Consider the following 16,656-nt stretch of genomic DNA (forward strand, 5'->3'; position numbering starts at 1 on the left):
AATTATTGTTTTAATTTATATTAATTTATAATTATTAAATAATATAATATAAATTTTCATTAATTAAGATATTAATATATTATGGACTACATGTTAAATCACTTATAAGTGTAATAATCATATTTATTTTGATTAATTATATGTTTAAGTATATGTTTTATTTAAGATATTATAAAAGGTTACTAATTCGGGGCATTAACACTGGAATTTATTTTTCAGTCACTTGAACTCGTCTATGCTAACACCCAAACATAAGTTGAAGTAGAAACTATTCATCTCACATCAATTCAATTTTCCACTTTATTTCCGCTCATTTTCATTTCATTTTCGTACTCGTTTTTACACACGAAATTATTAACATGTCGACGAAAACAAAAACCTAACCGTCCGTCGCTTTGCTGCAATTTCCCACGGCAACCACTCTCTGTAGTCCTTGCTCTGTTCTTTGTTTTTCGTCGATTAAGTCGGTACATTCTTTCATCGATCGGCGAGGGCGAGGGCCTTTGTGTCATTTTCTTCGTTTCTGTTTTTTCTGGCGATCGCATTGGGGAATTTGAGTAGAATTGACTCGGTTCTTTTCCCGTTTCCAGTATGTTTGGTATTGGTACGGTAGAGATTCATGAGATTTCCGAGAGGAGTTGTTGAGTGAGAAGGCTGAGACCAGAGTCCTTTTTACTCAGATTGATTATGTAGATGATCGCCCAGGTTTCCATCTTGGCAATTCAATTCAGTATATTTGCTTCTTTCTGTAGGTATGAGTTTGTTTGAAGCTTCCAGTTGCGTTGGTTTTTTTACAAGCTGGTAGTTACATGTAGTCAATTTGCCGTCTCCTCGTCGATCTGTTTCTAGTTGAAGTTCGGCATTGAAACTAGTTCACCAGAGCACGAACAGTCCAATCGTATTGTCCGGGATTTTTTCGGCGAAGTTTATGGGTTAAAAGTGTTCTTGGATTGGGGCTTTGAAGATGAGTTCCGGGAGGCAGACAGTGAGGGACCTTGTCGAGGAAGCGAAGAAGCGGATTGTATTATTGTTCGTGTGCGTTGTGGGGCTGTCTTACCTCATGTCCTGTAAGTCCTTTTTCTTGTTGTTATCTAGGTTTCTTTAAATCCTCTCTGCAAGAATTATCTGGAAAAGCATGGAACGCATGCAGGAAGTTGAATTATGGTGTTGATAGTTGTATACCGTATTGTTGTAAAATTGTATTTGAGTTGCAGGGCTGATAATTATACTTAACACTCAAGCAGGATTAGATTTTAAAACATGTTAATCGAGTTCAGGCTTCTGTTGGTTGTTTATCGAGGAATGTGATGAAGTTTTCCTTTATTCCTGGTTATGTGGTTACATTTTGACCTTATATAAGGACTCATAGCGTTTTCATGTCTGGCTGTGAATCTGGTCTCTCTCACTATCTCTTGCTGTAATGTGCTTTTTATTTGACTGCATTGCCATGCGTTTTCTTTTGTTTCCACCATTTGATATATGATATTGACTAAGTTTCTGTGGGTAATTTCTTAACCATTAATCTGGAGTAGAGGTGTGACCATTTTAGTTGTTGATAAAATAAGGCTTCAAGGAATTTCTCCATATCATACTTTGTAATGATGGGGTGATAAAACCAGAAAGGTTTCATATAACTTTGTAGGGAATAAATTTGATTCAATATGTGATATTTTAAAGAGCTTAATTTTTTAGAAGCAAATAAAGATGAGTTATCTCATGTACAAACTTGGTGCAAATAACCAATATTTTAGGCATGGTTTTGTTTTTCTTATCTGATATTTTACCAGTGATTTGTAGCATAAAAATACTAGTGACCTCTCACTATCTGATGCCATTGTGTTTTCAGTAACTAGCTCCTCGGTATGGATAAATTTACCTGCTGCTGCCTTCCTTATTCTTTTCCTCCGGTATATGTCCTATGATCTTGACATGCGAAGACGAGCAGCAGCATATAAAAGTGCACCCTCAAAAAGAAAAATTCCTCTGAGAGTATCTCCCGAAGGTCCCAGGTTACCTGATGAACAGTGGAACTGGAGAAAAAAGGTGAATTCTCCTGTTGTTGAGGCTGCAATTGATCAGCTCACCAGACATCTAGTTTCTGAGTGGATCACTGATCTTTGGTACTCCCGTCTAAGCCCTGATAAAGAGGGTCCAGAGGAGCTGGTCCAGATCATGAATGGTGCTCTTGGGGAGGTTTCGTTTCGCGTTCGAGATGTAAATCTTATTGATCTTCTTTCCAGGTTTAGTTTAAAATGTTCATGTGCTGTCTTTTCCAGTTTTGGTGCATTTAATGGTACATTGTTCCTGTTTCACTCACTGGACTATATAATTCGATACAGAGATATTATCAACTTGATCTGCAGCAACTTGGAACTTTATCGCACATGTCAAGCCAAGCTTCATAAGTCTGGGGCAGGGCAATTAACTCTTGACCAATGGAATTTGCAAGTGAAGCAAGCTATGGTTTTGGAGAACAAGTTGCATCCAGCTTTGATTTCTGCTGAAGCTGAGCATAGGGTGGGACAATTAATGTTCAAAGCATATATTATGAGTTGAACACAGGATAGTATTATGTCTTCATGCCAAATGAGTTTATTTTTGTTTTTTATGATCATGTGGAAGTATATTTGTGGGCGTATCCTTCATTGTTGCTCTGATAGCTTGTTTATGATATATCTTTCACAGGTGTTGCAGCAGTTGGTAGATGGGTTCATGCACTTCAGCTTCAGGCCTGAAGTTCTGCAGTGTTCCTTCTTTCGTTATACCGTCCGGGAACTTCTTGCATGTGCAGTGATTAGACCTGTCCTGAACATGGCTAACCCAAGGTTTTTTTTTTCTTTGGCATATTTTCTGTAGTTCTTATCTGATCATTGCCGAAACTCTCATGTTTTTTAATGTTATGGCAGGTTTATTAATGAAAAGATCGAAAATGTGGCTTTGTCTATTGCCAGTAAGACTACTAAAGGAGATTCACCTGAGACGCAAAATGATTCACAGACCAAGAAAGACCAATCTAAAACTGCATCTGATAATTGCTCTCTGTTACTAGACCAGTCTAATAAAGGTCTTGAACTTGTTTCATTGAAGCCAAATAGTAGTGAAACTACCTCTGATGAAGTAAAGGAAATTATCAATGGAAGAATTAGTGATTCTCAATCAGCAGTTCCCAAAAGTTCTTTGTCATCAGACTCCCAGACTCATGACCTGAAAGAAGTTCAAGTGGATGGTCGTAATGGAGATTGGGGTAAAATGTTAGATATAATCTCTGAACGAAAGACTCAAGCTCTTGCACCAGAGCATTTTGACAATATGTGGGCGAAGGGAAGAAACTATAAAAAGCAGGAAACGTCGAATCAGTCAACCAAACAAATTGGACAGAAGGCATTGACAGGGGAGTCAACAAAACACAAGATAGATGAAGCAGCTACGTCTGATACATCTCGGCTAGAAAATAATCCAAAAACATTGATTCCTCAAAGTCCAGGTTCACAAATTGGTGATAATTCTCTATTTCAGCCATTAGGTCTGTCTCAAGGAGAGGAGAAGAAAGAGCCCAAACATTCCAATGAGGCAGATGTGGAAAGTGAAAGTTCCTACTACTCTGAAGATGATGAAAGTAGCAGTATCACTGGCCTGGATTCTCCTGGAACTAAAGTTTGGGATAGTAAAAATAACAGAAATGCTGTAGGACCACACATACGCCATCCTCTTGAAAATATTGAAGGTCATTTAATGAGGAAAGGCCATAACAGTCATGTCTCCTACTCTAGGTTCTCCAAAGGAAGGAAGAGATCTAGGTCAAGCAGTCAGAAGATGCCCATCTGGCAAGAGGTTGAAAGGACCTCTTTCCCATTGGGGGATGGACAGGATATACTCAATGCATACAAAGTTGATATTATGTCAAAGGAGTCTGGTGATGATTCTGAATCAGAAAGTTGGGGGAGAGTTCATAGTGGAGCCACTGCTTCTTCATCTGCTTCATCTATTTCGACACGTGAAGGTTATGGTCAGTCTGGAAAATCCTCTGGTTACTCTGTGTTGGCTGATTCCTTCCTTAGATTAAGATGTGAGGTAGCCCCAAAAGAGCTTCAGAAATTTGTTTTTTATTTGAATTAGCTGCTGAGTGGCATCTCGTGATTGATACTCCAAAAGAATGTAATTTTTTTTTAAAACCTTACAGGTATTGGGTGCAAATGTTGTGAAGAGTGGTTCTAGTACTTTTGCTGTGTATTCCATCTCAGTTACAGATGCAAATAATTATAACTGGTCAATCAAAAGAAGGTGCTAGAGATTCTGACATGAATTTTCTGTTCCATATTATTTGTAACATTACTCTTTTAACCTACAATTACTGTTTATTTTTTCCTGCTTCTTTTCTAAGACATTATGTGGTGTTCGTTTTAGGTTTCGCCATTTTGAGGAGCTACATCGGCGTCTTAAAGAATTTCCTGAGTATAATCTTCATCTGCCACCCAAACACTTTTTATCACCGGGTCTGGATATTTCAGTTGTTCAAGCAAGGTGCAAATTGCTTGATGCTTACTTGAAGGTGGTCATTTGATTCCTTAATAAAAAAGTTCTTCTACTACATGACAGAATGTGACCCATCTAAGAGGTTGAAACCAACTCAGATTTGGACTAGAATTCTCACTGGCAGATATTTACTACTTGGTGTGCTGCAGATATCTTCCACAATCCATCTCATTTTGGATAAGCTATAAAATTGTCGGAGATATTTACAGATTAGTTTGTGGCAGATCATTAAACTTGATAGTTGTGGTCTGGGTGGAAGAAATTGCAAACAGTAAGGAGGGAAAAGATAAATACCTGCAAACTTGTTGACCATTGTTCAATTGATGAAAACTTAGTTTTACTGAATAGCAGAAGTAGTTAAAATCCATTAAAAAAACAAAAAGTTAAAATTCTTAAATGTCCTTTATATTGGTATTTGGCATATAACATTGCACAAAAAAGAACATTGAACCAAAGTATGCCGAACCAAATACATCCTCCTTAGACACTAAGTACTCAAAAAACTTTCTAAATTGGCATACTTTTTTGACTGATTTATAATCTTACTAGGAACTTTCCATTACCAGGTGTAATTAGGATATTTCGAACATTGACCAGTAAAAGTTTCATAGCACATAAATGACTTTAGTACTCTAGAAGTAAAAAATAGCTAGAAGAAATTTCTGAATTTGTCAATCAATAAATCTTTCTATTTTGTAATGTCCCTGCTTCTATAGAATTGAAGAAAACAAACACCATTGGTATCCAAACTTTGGAAAATCGTTTCTGTTGTCATGACTATTTTTTCTCCCAGAAACAACTAATCGGAAAAAATCTTTCTTCTAAAAATATTTTTTTCTTTCTTCTAAAAATATTTTTTATTACCCTGCATCATTCATCTGTTCTAAGCTTAGCTAAAAGCAGCTCATGTTTTAATTTTCACGAATGCTTGAAAATGTCTTTTCCTACTTTGTCTTGCTTAAGCAGTTGTACTTCTCCAGTCTTACCTTTAATAGTTTGTTCTCGGTGTTGATGTTTTAAAAAATTTCATTACCCTACTTGTGTTGCTGTTTTGTAGAAACTTCTTCAACTTCCAAACATATCAAGATCCATAGAAGTTTGGGATTTCCTCAGTGTTGATTCCCAGGTTTGACTTCCCAGTTCTCAGTTCTTCTTTTGCTTCTGTTTTTACCAAATTTCATTGTGAAGCATTCATGGATTTTTTTGGTAAAGTGCAGACGTATGTGTTCTCAAATTCCCTATCTATTATCGAAACATTATCAGGTCAGCCAGGTTCTTATTGGTGATATAATGAGCTTTGTTGTTTGTATGTTTCTAGATCATTTCTTATGGATCTTTCACTCTTATCTTTCCATGCCTGTTAAATTTTTTGAAGTTGACCTTGATGCCAAGACACATGAAAAGAGTACAAAAATTCCAAGCTTGGGAGATGTTTCGGATAGCCACATGATCTTACAAGATGGAGCCTTGGTATCAAAAAGTAACCAATCTAGTGTGCCAATTAAACAGAACCATGAATCAGATGGTGTAAAATTGAGAATGAGTCATGATGACTATTCAACCAGAAACTTGGGAAAGGAGGGTGAAAAATGGATGGGTTATCAGTCAGAGAGTGATTCAGACAGTAAGCTGCCAAAGGTTTCATCTTCTGTGACAAAAATTCAAGATACTAGTAAAAATGCTGATAGCGTACCAAATGGTGAACAAAATACAGCTCAGTCACTTAATGAAGCTGCTTCTGACCCAACACTTCCTAGTGAGGTGATTTTTCTTCTTTGTTATTTGCAACCTCCATTTTTCACCCTGTTGATGCTATGGAAACATATAGTCTATAAATTCCTTATGTGTACTAACATGTCAGTCACAAGTGCAGTGGGTCCCTCCAAACCTCAGTATCCCTATTTTAAATTTGGTGGATGTAGTTTTCCAACTTCAGGATGGTGGTTGGATCAGGTACTTATGGCTGCATATTCTGCCACTTATGTTTAATTCGAAAACTTTATGTTGAAGATTTATGCACAATGTTTTTTAATGGTAATGGTGTTATTTCATTTTGTAGACGCCAAGTATTTTGGGTGGCAAAACAGATATTGCAGTTGGGAATGGGCGATGCCTTTGATGATTGGCTGATTGAAAAAATCCAGCTTTTGAGGAAGGGCTCTGTAATTGCTTCTATAATCAATCGAATAGAGCAGGTGATCCCCCCAAGCTACTTGGGTTATGCAGACCTGGGTATTTGGTTTGATTTGTTTCCAACAATTGGTCATTTTATTGGTTAGGTTATTTAGTTTCAAATATCACTAGAGATTCTCTCATCTGTGTTCTATTCTACGTTTTATATTTTTCTATTGCCTGCAATGCTTGATGACCTAAGGTTTCTTACTTCTCACTGGTTTAGATTCTTTGGCCTGATGGAATTTTTCTGACTAAGCACCCAAAGCGTCGGAGACCACCTTCGTCTGTTAATGGGTCTCAAAGTTCTGGCTCTCACCCTGCAATGTCTTCTCCTCGCAATGAAGGGTCTAATTCATTTGTATCTGAATTAGAAGCAGTAGAAGCTGCTCGAAGAGCAAAGTTTGTTCGCGAGTTAATGATTGGTGAGAGCATAATGCTTTCTGGTTATTTTTTTTCCTACCCAAGCAGTGAAATAGGTTTTGCAATTTAGGAGATTAGCTATTTAGACACATGGTTCTTGGGGGCTGATAATGATTTTATTCTGTTTCTTTTCGGCCTTCAGATAATGCACCGGCAGCTCTTGTAGGCCTTGTAGGCAGGAAGGAGTACCAGCGATGCGCACAGGATGTTTACTTCTTCCTTCAGGTAATGCACGCAACCTAAACATGAAACTTTGATCCAATCTCCGTCATGTAGGATTGTCTATTTGTGTAGTCTGTGAATTCGTCAGCTGGTGTAGGTGCAAAACATCAAGTTGCTTAGCTTAACTGCTTTCTTCTAATCGAGTTGTTGTGGTTCTTATAATGCAGTCACCTATCTGCTTGAAGCAACTGGCATTTGAGCTTCTTGAGTTGCTTCTTTTGTCAGTATTTCCTGAGCTGCAGGATGTTGTGAAAAGATACTACGAAGAAAAAGAAAATTTTGGACAAGATGCTCGATAGGGGTTCTCACATCACTTCATTTGTTGATTTACAATCCAAAGGTCATTTATTTATACCCAGTGTTAGGAGGTGGAATTGGTCTACCTATCACTTTTCTGGTGTGGCTTTTCTCTACCCAAGTTTGCGGTTTGGCGTTGGCTTCATGGCATTGAGTGACGATTTGTGTTTTTCTGGGTGTGAGCTTGTCCACTCGAGCTACAAGGGCGAAGTGTAAGTGTTGTAATTCCTTATTCCATTGGATGCTTTTGAGGCAATTATACTTACACTGTGAGCAATTTTGCGTCTTGTAAAGGTAGTTTTTTTCTTTTTTTCATTCTGTGTTTATCTGGATTAACTTGTCAATGAGGTTATTAAACTGGGCAAAGTCTACCTCTCTGCAACTCTAATGTCGAACCTCGTATCTGGCGTTTGCGTGTATTTCTAAACGAAGAAGACTACCATTTCCAAAGGTTACAGGGGAGACGTGCACGTTTGGCTTCCACATTATGGTTTACGTGTACATTAGTTATTGCCATGATGCTTACATAATACCTATTCAGTGGGGTGAATGAAACAATTCCAAAATGGATAAAGAATACCAAAATGGTATTCACAACGGTATATGGCATTAAATGTTAAACTTGGATATAATCTTACTATTAATCTAGTCACAATTGTTACAAGTTGAAGAATAATGATCTATCCCCATTTTATTTATAACTACTATATGGTGCAAGATAGGTATAAAATAGAAAATCAAAATCAGCCATGTGAAAAGCTTGCTTCTCACTAACAGAATCGCAAAGATTCTTATTCTTATGTCACAAATGGAAAAGCTTCTCACTTGCTTCTCACATGAAAACACTGCACATAACAGAATGAAAATAAATCAGCCGATATTGAATACATAAAAAAAAAAAATATATATATATATATATATATATATATATAGAATCTCGGGATAGCAGGAAACAAGTAGCGGCGTAGGTACAAGCAGTTGGGGCCTCTCTCTCCTCTCCCAACTGTTCCATTTTCAGAATTTCCCGCTATGGTCTGTGGATCTCTATCCATTTTATCCTCTTCTTCATTTCCCTCCACTTCCAAAGCTGCGGCATCATCCATCTCGACTCCCTTTTTCAAATCCAGTTTATTGACTCCTTCACGAAGAAATTCAAGGAACCCGACTTCGTTAGCGTTGAATTGTTCTTATACTTCTTTCAAATCCCTTTCTTTCCGGTCACTGAAAATTAGAGCTTCCACTGTTGCGTCGATTGAAGATGGCGACACCGCGCAATTTCTCGAGAACAATTCGATTGCGGATTTCGTGAGATTCAGAAGAGGAAACGGCGAAAGAAATGGAGAACTGCAGACGGCAGTTGTAAGCTATAGAAAAATATTTCCTTGGCGTCTTTTGCAACCATTTCTCCAGGTACGATTTCATACATCTCCTTCAGTATGTATATGGTTTTCTCTCTTTCTGGTCATTTTAGTTATTCTGTTACACTTGCAAGTTATTGTTGCATGCAGGTTGATTTAGTTTCGACGATTCACATTGCAGACAAAGAGTAAGTGGATAGTAGCTCTTTTATTTATCCAACCTTTGTTTTTTAAAGTCATATTTTTGGTTGCATATTCATCTATCTGGAAGAAAATTTTCAGGGCGCTACTTGATTGATTGTTGCCTGTCGGAATTAGATACGTAAATTAGTCAATATAACAGGAGAGTTTGATTTTTTCTATTGGTTGATGAAGAAGCAGTAGTATAGTTGTTTCTTTTGAACTTTAATACGACTTATCTTGATTCCGAAAACTAAAAATGATTAAAACTCCATATCTTGGGTTTAGTGAAACAAAATCTACTAGAGAGGCCACGGCATAGCCGCACGTGAGTCTACTTTTGTTTTGGCTATTTAATACGAATTTCATTGCACTAAATGCTGAAGTTAACACACAGGTACTTCGAAACACTTCAGAAGGAGCTTGAACGGTATGATTGTGTCCTTTTTGAGATGGTTACTAGTAGGGAGACTTTAGAAAATAGGAAGAATTCTGCTTCTGTAAAGAAGCTCAAGAATTCACGCCCCAGGGGTTTCAATATTCTTGGATGTATTCAGCGGCAGATGGCTCGAGTTCTTAGGTTGGATTTTCAATTAGACTGTCTTGATTATCAGGCCGACAATTGGTTACATGCGGATCTTGATATAGAAACATTCATGTCACTCCAGGTACCTTTTTTTCTCTATATTTTTTTCCCGACTTCTTGTGGTTTTCTGCAAATGCTCTTTAGTGAAATGCTAGAAATACTTTATTTTGATTGAGGTTAAAAAATAGTGAGAACTCAAAACTCATTAGCAGTGAGAATTAACTGGCCAGCACTCATATTTTGAAAAGCATGATGGTGGCAGTTTCACTAAGAAAAGCAAAGAAACAAGGGCCAGTGGGTTGCCTGTGTATTTTCCACTCCAACAAGCAACAATTACAATTCCCTAGCCCTTTGAAACTGAGGAACCAGTGTAGTAGAGACTTTTTTAATGTAATGACTCTTCGAGGCTGACAGATTTACTTCGTTGCTTTTGGTCCTAGTATGAAAAATAATACTAGTTTGTTGAACTATGGTCTGCCCACGTATGTCAAATTTGGTACCCAGTTAAATATGTTTTTCAAGGCTAACTTAAATGGTCTTCTGCTTTATGGACCATTAGTGGTGTCCCTGTGTCTAGTGTTTTTTTTTTCTATTAATGCCAAATTATCTTCTTGTTTTTGGGAAATAGATTCGTACTATGACAAAGTTTGAGGCTAGGACAACATTTTCTTACTTCAGTTTAGGAAACCTAATGCCCCTCTATCATTTGTGTTTCAGCTTGAAAGAGGTGAGAGCTTCTTCACCTTTGCAAGAGATATGACTCTTAAATCTGCAAAAGCTATGGTGCAACCAGCTATCCCAGAAGATCTTGGACCTTGGAGATCAAAGCTTCTTTGGGCTTCACGTGTGCTTCCTATGCCTCTTGTTGGTCTTCTTATTATTGAAGGAGTCTGTGCACAAGCTGAAAGCCAGACAAATGAATATCCAGAGCTGGAAGCACTGTCCAGACTTGACTTTGGTGCCGCAATGAAAGTTTTCTTAGCAAAGCGGCTTACCTCAGAGTGAGTAACTCTTACTCTACACAAAGATATTAATTCCATTCATAATTATTCAGGTCCAATTTTATGTTATTAGAGAGAGAGAAAAAAGGGGAGGGGTGGACAATGGTTGTGGGACCTGGGCCTTATATTGTATCCAGGTCCTTATTTGTTCTCTTATTGACGATCATCAACTCAAACTTGCAAGAGAGAACATACTACTCATGCTGCGCAAGTCAAACTGATCCACTAGATTTGGCATTATATTCTTTGAGTCGTACTGCTTCCAGGTTTCTTACCACATTAAAGATACATTATAATTGTTATGGTAGATAAACTTTTTCACTATGTCTCTTTATTGTCAGGTTACATTATTATTGGATTTCTTAAGAATACATATATATTTCTCCAATGGAAAGGGGGGTAATTCATTTTAGGTGTTTTAAAATAATAGGCTTTTTTGTGTAAATCTAAAAAGGGTTACTAATAATTCATTCTGGAATTAATGCCTGTGTTCCAATAGAAATATGGCCATTATGTTACTTTCATTGCTTTATCATTAGTTTTTGTCCTGCTCAATGGCCCCTAGATGATTAAGCCATTCTTAATAACAGTTGGTGTTCCAAAATGTGTTGAGTTGATCTAGTTTTGTTAAGCTCCTTCTTCTGAATCAAATTTGATTATGTGTTGATTGGTTCAAACTTTTCAGAGTTACCAATTTGAACCTGTAAAATGATCAATTGGAAAGGACCCATTTGTTTTGACAAATATGCATCATGTTCCACAGTGAGACTAAAACAACCTTACCCATACGATAGAGGAAGCTTATTAGTTTTTATTTCCATTTTATTAGTACCAATTAGAATGAATATCTGAATAGCTTCAAACTTGCAGTGGAGCTTAGAGTGGGGATTAAAAATTAATCCCATTTCCTCTTGTCCCACAAAAAGTTTAAGGAGATTATAGAATGAGTTTCTATTGCTTCAATGGAAACGATGGGAAAATTTTGGAACGCACAGACACAAGAAAACTAGTCACAGGGAAGTTATTTTACAATAGTAATACTAGTCTCAGGAAAAAGTGATTTCTCCATCAATTTGTTTTCTTGTAATGGCACAGATGGTCTCTGAGATTGCTATTATCATTTTTTTAGCCACATTGTTGATCTCGTCCTTTTAACATAACTACAGTTATAGTTTGCTCAATTATGAAATGCTTATGCATATGCACACGAGTAAACATGACTGAAGGGAAGATTATCATTGTGAAGGTTCACCCTGGCGACAGCATCCATAGAGGAGAAGTCTGTAATCATTGGAGAAAGAAATAGAGTTGCAACTGAGGCGCTTCGGGCAGCCATTAATGGTGGGAGCAAAAGAATTGCAATACTGTATGGGGGTGGCCACATGCCTGACTTGGGTAGACGACTGCGTGAAGAGTTCGATCTAGTCCCTTCAAAAGCCCAATGGGTTACAGCATGGTCTATAAGGAACCAAGGGCTCAAAACTCAGTCTCTGCCTTTCCTCAAAAAGTTGGCTGAACTGTCTGGGTGGCCACTTGATAGGTACCAGACTCTGGCCTTGTTAATCTTTTCTTCAGTTCTTGCATTGGATCTCTGGTTCTGGGAACTGTTCTTTGGGACTCTGATGAACTGGGTCTCCTCGGCTGCTGTTGAAATCAGTGTCTTTGCTGAGAATACCCGGATCATGTGAATCCTTCCAACGTCTTAACAGATGCTCTTTACGATTCTTCCAGGTGGAGCCAGGATAATATGTGTCATATCTGCGTGTAAATATTTCAACTCCCCTGATGCTAACATTAAATTGTTTACCAAATGTTTATTAGCAGTTCCTTATGTGTCATTGTGTTACTTTTTAATCAATGTAGGCTCGGAAGAGTTTAAGCGTTCTAAACAACGTTTTGGCAAGACATCTACGCCTGATTTGTCTGATTTGTCCATACATTTTGGAATTTAGGAACGATGATAGAATATATGTTGGCCGATAGCCTCGACAAGGACTTTTATCTGTTTTCTTACCATCTTAATTTTAGAGATTTAATCCTCTCATTGTTCAAGCGGTGAAAGATAGTAATTTTGCGTTTTTATGATAAATGAATTAATTCAACCACAGAGTAGAAAGTAGACACATGATAGGGATTTTGAGCGAGACCATAAAAGAGTATAAATAACATTGCATTTTTGTAGTTCACACTTTGAAAAATTGTCTCGCAAGAACGAGGGCTTGAAACCTTGAACCTCCCAGCACTTGCTCTCACCCAACTGCGCTTCTCCACGGTTTCATCCTTTGTAGTCGATATTTATATTTCTGCGGGTTTTAACGCGTCATCTTCTCGTTTCAGGGTTCAGGGCCGTTCACCCTCCTTTGCTAGAGCGAAGCTTATTGCCTAGCTGCTCCTTTTCTTTCTTTTCCCATCTCTACGTATGCTGCTATCCTGATATGATGCTTCTTCCGCACCTCCCACGTCTCTCCTTATCGGTATCCATTTCGACTTCATCTTTTCATACCCATCTCTTCTTTCTGCCCAAGAAATCGCTACCCATCTTCTCTGCACTCTGCTCCTTGGCCAAATCTGACTCCATCTCTGCTTCTCCACATTTATCTGTTTCAACTAATGTCAACATCAACGTGCCTAGCAAGCCATCAGTTTTTAATGATATCGGCATTGAAGTTGCTCGCGGTTCATCCATTTTAGCCACCACTAGTATCGAAATCCCCAAAACTTCACCAACTTCAGTCGATACCCGTGTGGAAAATTCACAAGACTTATCAAATATTGAAGAAGCCCAGATTGAAATTCCGCTTGATAAGCTGTTTATTCCACCTGAAGTTGATGTGTCTGACTTGAAATCGCCGTTAAGCACCAGAATATTGAAGGGCTCCAATATTGTGCTGAGCAACTATGGCAGAGATGCTCATATAACACAGGCCGAGTTCCTGAAAAGCAGCAAAAAGAAAGAGGAATGCCCGTCTGATGGGCTTCCGGAGTTTGCACTTGTTGGTCGTTCAAATGTTGGGAAGTCGTCGCTGCTCAATTCACTTGTTAGGCGCAAAAAGCTTGCACTTACATCGAAGAAACCAGGTTTGCGTACCGGCTGATTTACCGAGTTTTAAGATGTTTATTCTTGTCAAATTCACAATGCAACTATTTGGCCATATAAAGTATGTATTTTTTAGCTGTTTGGGCGGGCTAAGACTTGGTGCTATGGGATCAAAATGTGACCTGGGAATGGAAAGTCCTCTGAATAAGTTCTGTGTTTTGATAAAAGTTGATGTCTATTTTCATTAATTCAAACTCTTTAGGCAAAATATCAAAATCTTAGGATGTACATTCTTTTTCTGGCTGTGTTTTTAGGACTCTGGCAGTTAAACAGTTTTCTTGTCTTCTTTGTAAAGTAATTTGGACCAAGAAATAAGTTAGTAGAGAAAGATAGAGGATTATATTGAGTACAGGGGTTTACTCATGTAAATGAGTGTCTCCTCGATTGCTTTACTTTTCCTATCTTACACTACACAAATCCCTTCCAGCTTGGTGTTCTTTGAAGTACTGGGAAAAGGCAATTCCTTCCCTGGAACCACGGATATAGACTTTGAAATTGTGAGCTGCCTGGTCTATGGTTTCAAGAAAATTGAAACAAGTAATGAAGAAATAATCAGTAGGCAAATGTTATACAATAATTTCTAGCACCTTTATCTGTACTTGAGCCTCTCGGAATTAAAGAGAAGTTTGTTTGATGTCATTTTGAAATCTTGAGGTCATGGATCACGCAGGTTCTTCTGATGCTTTGTTGGTTTCCTCCTGTTTATTCTCCCTGATTCCTGCAACATTGTTTTTTGAGATGACCAAAATAGGAGCTTTATCCTCTTTTGCAGGGAAGACTCAATGCATCAATCATTTTCTGGTGAATGAGAGTTGGTATCTTGTGGATTTGCCTGGATATGGGTATGGTTTAACCTTTTTCCTGTTTCAGTTTCATAGTCCTTAAACTTGGTAGAGGTTCAAGTAGATTAGCAACGTTTATAATGTGTATATACCATGTTTTTCTCACAGGTTTTCCATCTCAGTTTCTAGCATTCATTTGCCAAATCACACTATGCCTCCTACCTGCCTTTTTTTTTCTATTGATTTTGGTTGAGCAAGAGTGGAATGGATCTAACATTCATGTTCAGTTTTATGCTACTTGATGCATCTATGTCTTTAGTAAACCTGATATGGCCAGGGATAGATCTAATTGTTTCTCATCTATTTCTTTCTTGGAAGTGATTCATTCAGGGTAACTTATTGATGTAAAGACAGTGGAAGCACCCCATGTAACTTATTCAAAGAGTTTGTTCAGACTATACGCAAATCTGATATATGCTGAGTAATAAGCTTACAAGGTTGTATCTGGTATAGTTATATGAAGTAAAACACTTAGTTGGCAATAGTCAAACTCCCACCAACCATCAAGGCAACAGTCAAAACTCTCAGCAGCTTTTTAGTTTCATACTAAACTCTTTTAGGAAGACGAACAGCTGCATATAATTTCTCTTATATAGTCTACCCTCATGTTCCTTCTGTTCATGCAGTGTAATGGTTGTGGATTGTGATCAGGTATGCAGCAGCACCACATGAAGCTCGGACTGATTGGAGTCAATTTACCAGAGATTACTTCCTCCATAGAGAAACCCTAGTATCAGTTTTTCTTCTAATAGATGCCAGCATTCCGACAAAAAAGATCGATCTCGAGTATGCTAGTTGGCTAGGCCAGAATCAGGTGAGCGACACATTATGACTTATTTGTGGATGAAAACGAGTTGATCAATTCTAGGGAGAGAATACCTAATTCAGTTTGTGCTCATGGTCCCACGTTAATGTGCCTGTGTAGGTGATTCAGACCATGAATTTGGAGCACCACCTGCTCCAACATCGTAGATAATGATATTGACTATACTATTTTGCTTGGAGAAATGGTTGATAACTCCCCTTACTATAAGCATATGATTAAGCACAGAATTTTTCTGGGTTGATTTATCCCCATTCCAGGGTCTACAGCACTCTATTCTTTGTCTCAAACAACTAAGAATGAAGGGCCCTGTTTCTTTTCTTCTGAATTAGTGTTATCTGTGTGGAGTGGAGCCTTTCTGCTCATTTGATAGTTTGTCATTTTCAGATTCCAATGACCCTTGTATTTACAAAATGTGACAAGCGGAAGAAGAAAAAGAATGGTGGAAAGAGGGCAGAAGAGAATATTTCAGACTTCTTGAACTTGATACAGGAATTCTTTCAGGCAGCACCACCATGGCTCATGACCAGCAGTGTTACTAACCAGGGGCGTGAAGAGATGTTACTCCACATGGCTCAGCTTAGAAATTATTGGCTCAAGCACTAGAGAAAAAAAGAAAAAAAAATCCTGTCTCTTCATTTTGCAGGTTCCATCCATTCCTGTTAAAAATCCTGTTGTAATCTCGAGTGCTACCTAACTGTTCTACACGGAGGTGGCTAGTAGTAATTCAGATGACATCTTTTTATCCAGTTGATCTGCCTACCATGCTTGTTTCTGTCAGCCTGAGATAGATAGAGGTGGATCCAGCATCCGTGCCATGTATACGAAGAGATTTTGAAATGTGAAATATTGTAAAAATTGCTGCAGAAAATTTAATTTTAGAGAACTCCTGTGAGTTTACAAACATGAAAAGCTGATTTTGGAGGCACAAGTTCTCATGATTCTTCTGTTTTTGTTTTGAGGTGTTTAGTCCAATATGAACCCCTAATAAGGGTTGAACCTGTTCACTCTGTTAGCTGCTCCTTGTCTTGCTTCTTAGACTGTGTTCTAACAGGAAATCGTATGATTTGAGCTTCACATGATCAGTATTAGAGTAGCAGAATGGTACCCTCACCATCTACC

At 37.9% G+C, this 16,656-nt stretch overlaps 3 protein-coding genes across 5 annotated transcripts; all 3 read left to right on the forward strand.

Moving 5' to 3' along the window:
* Positions 1–414: 414 nt before the first annotated feature.
* Positions 415–8,018, forward strand: LOC137945968 (uncharacterized). Of its 3 annotated transcripts, XM_068792089.1 has the most exons (16): positions 415–752; positions 850–1,067; positions 1,847–2,240; positions 2,340–2,517; positions 2,686–2,825; positions 2,907–4,071; positions 4,181–4,281; positions 4,405–4,549; positions 5,591–5,659; positions 5,751–5,796; positions 5,909–6,294; positions 6,407–6,486; positions 6,593–6,728; positions 6,932–7,130; positions 7,271–7,353; positions 7,518–8,018. In XM_068792089.1, exons 2-16 carry the CDS (start codon positions 965–967, stop codon positions 7,647–7,649), a joined length of 3,357 nt encoding a protein of 1,118 aa, XP_068648190.1. In that variant the 5' UTR covers positions 415–752; positions 850–964; the 3' UTR covers positions 7,650–8,018. The 3 variants fall into 3 exon arrangements, with proteins under 3 accessions (XP_068648190.1, XP_068648189.1, XP_068648191.1); XM_068792088.1 differs by having other exon boundaries at positions 415–1,067; XM_068792090.1 differs by lacking the exons at positions 415–752; positions 850–1,067 and having other exon boundaries at positions 2,098–2,214.
* A 602-nt stretch (positions 8,019–8,620) lies between these two features.
* On the forward strand, positions 8,621–12,718 carry LOC137946390 (uncharacterized). Its single transcript, XM_068792661.1, has 5 exons — positions 8,621–9,057; positions 9,156–9,193; positions 9,583–9,853; positions 10,489–10,772; positions 12,019–12,718. The coding sequence occupies exons 1-5, from the start codon at positions 8,677–8,679 to the stop codon at positions 12,458–12,460; spliced, it is 1,416 nt and encodes a 471-aa protein (XP_068648762.1). The 5' UTR covers positions 8,621–8,676; the 3' UTR covers positions 12,461–12,718.
* Positions 12,719–12,982: 264 nt separating this feature from the next.
* On the forward strand, positions 12,983–16,283 carry LOC137945763 (GTP-binding protein At2g22870). The gene is made up of 4 exons (XM_068791774.1): positions 12,983–13,850; positions 14,642–14,711; positions 15,363–15,525; positions 15,922–16,283. The coding sequence occupies exons 1-4, from the start codon at positions 13,208–13,210 to the stop codon at positions 16,138–16,140; spliced, it is 1,095 nt and encodes a 364-aa protein (XP_068647875.1). The 5' UTR covers positions 12,983–13,207; the 3' UTR covers positions 16,141–16,283.
* Positions 16,284–16,656: the final 373 nt, after the last annotated feature.

Source organism: Aristolochia californica, unplaced genomic scaffold (genome assembly GCF_029961685.1).
Source record: "Aristolochia californica isolate CCGP_79_NKW_82.1479 unplaced genomic scaffold, dmAriCali1.0.hap1 SCAF_12, whole genome shotgun sequence".
Classification (NCBI taxonomy): domain Eukaryota; kingdom Viridiplantae; phylum Streptophyta; class Magnoliopsida; order Piperales; family Aristolochiaceae; genus Aristolochia; species Aristolochia californica.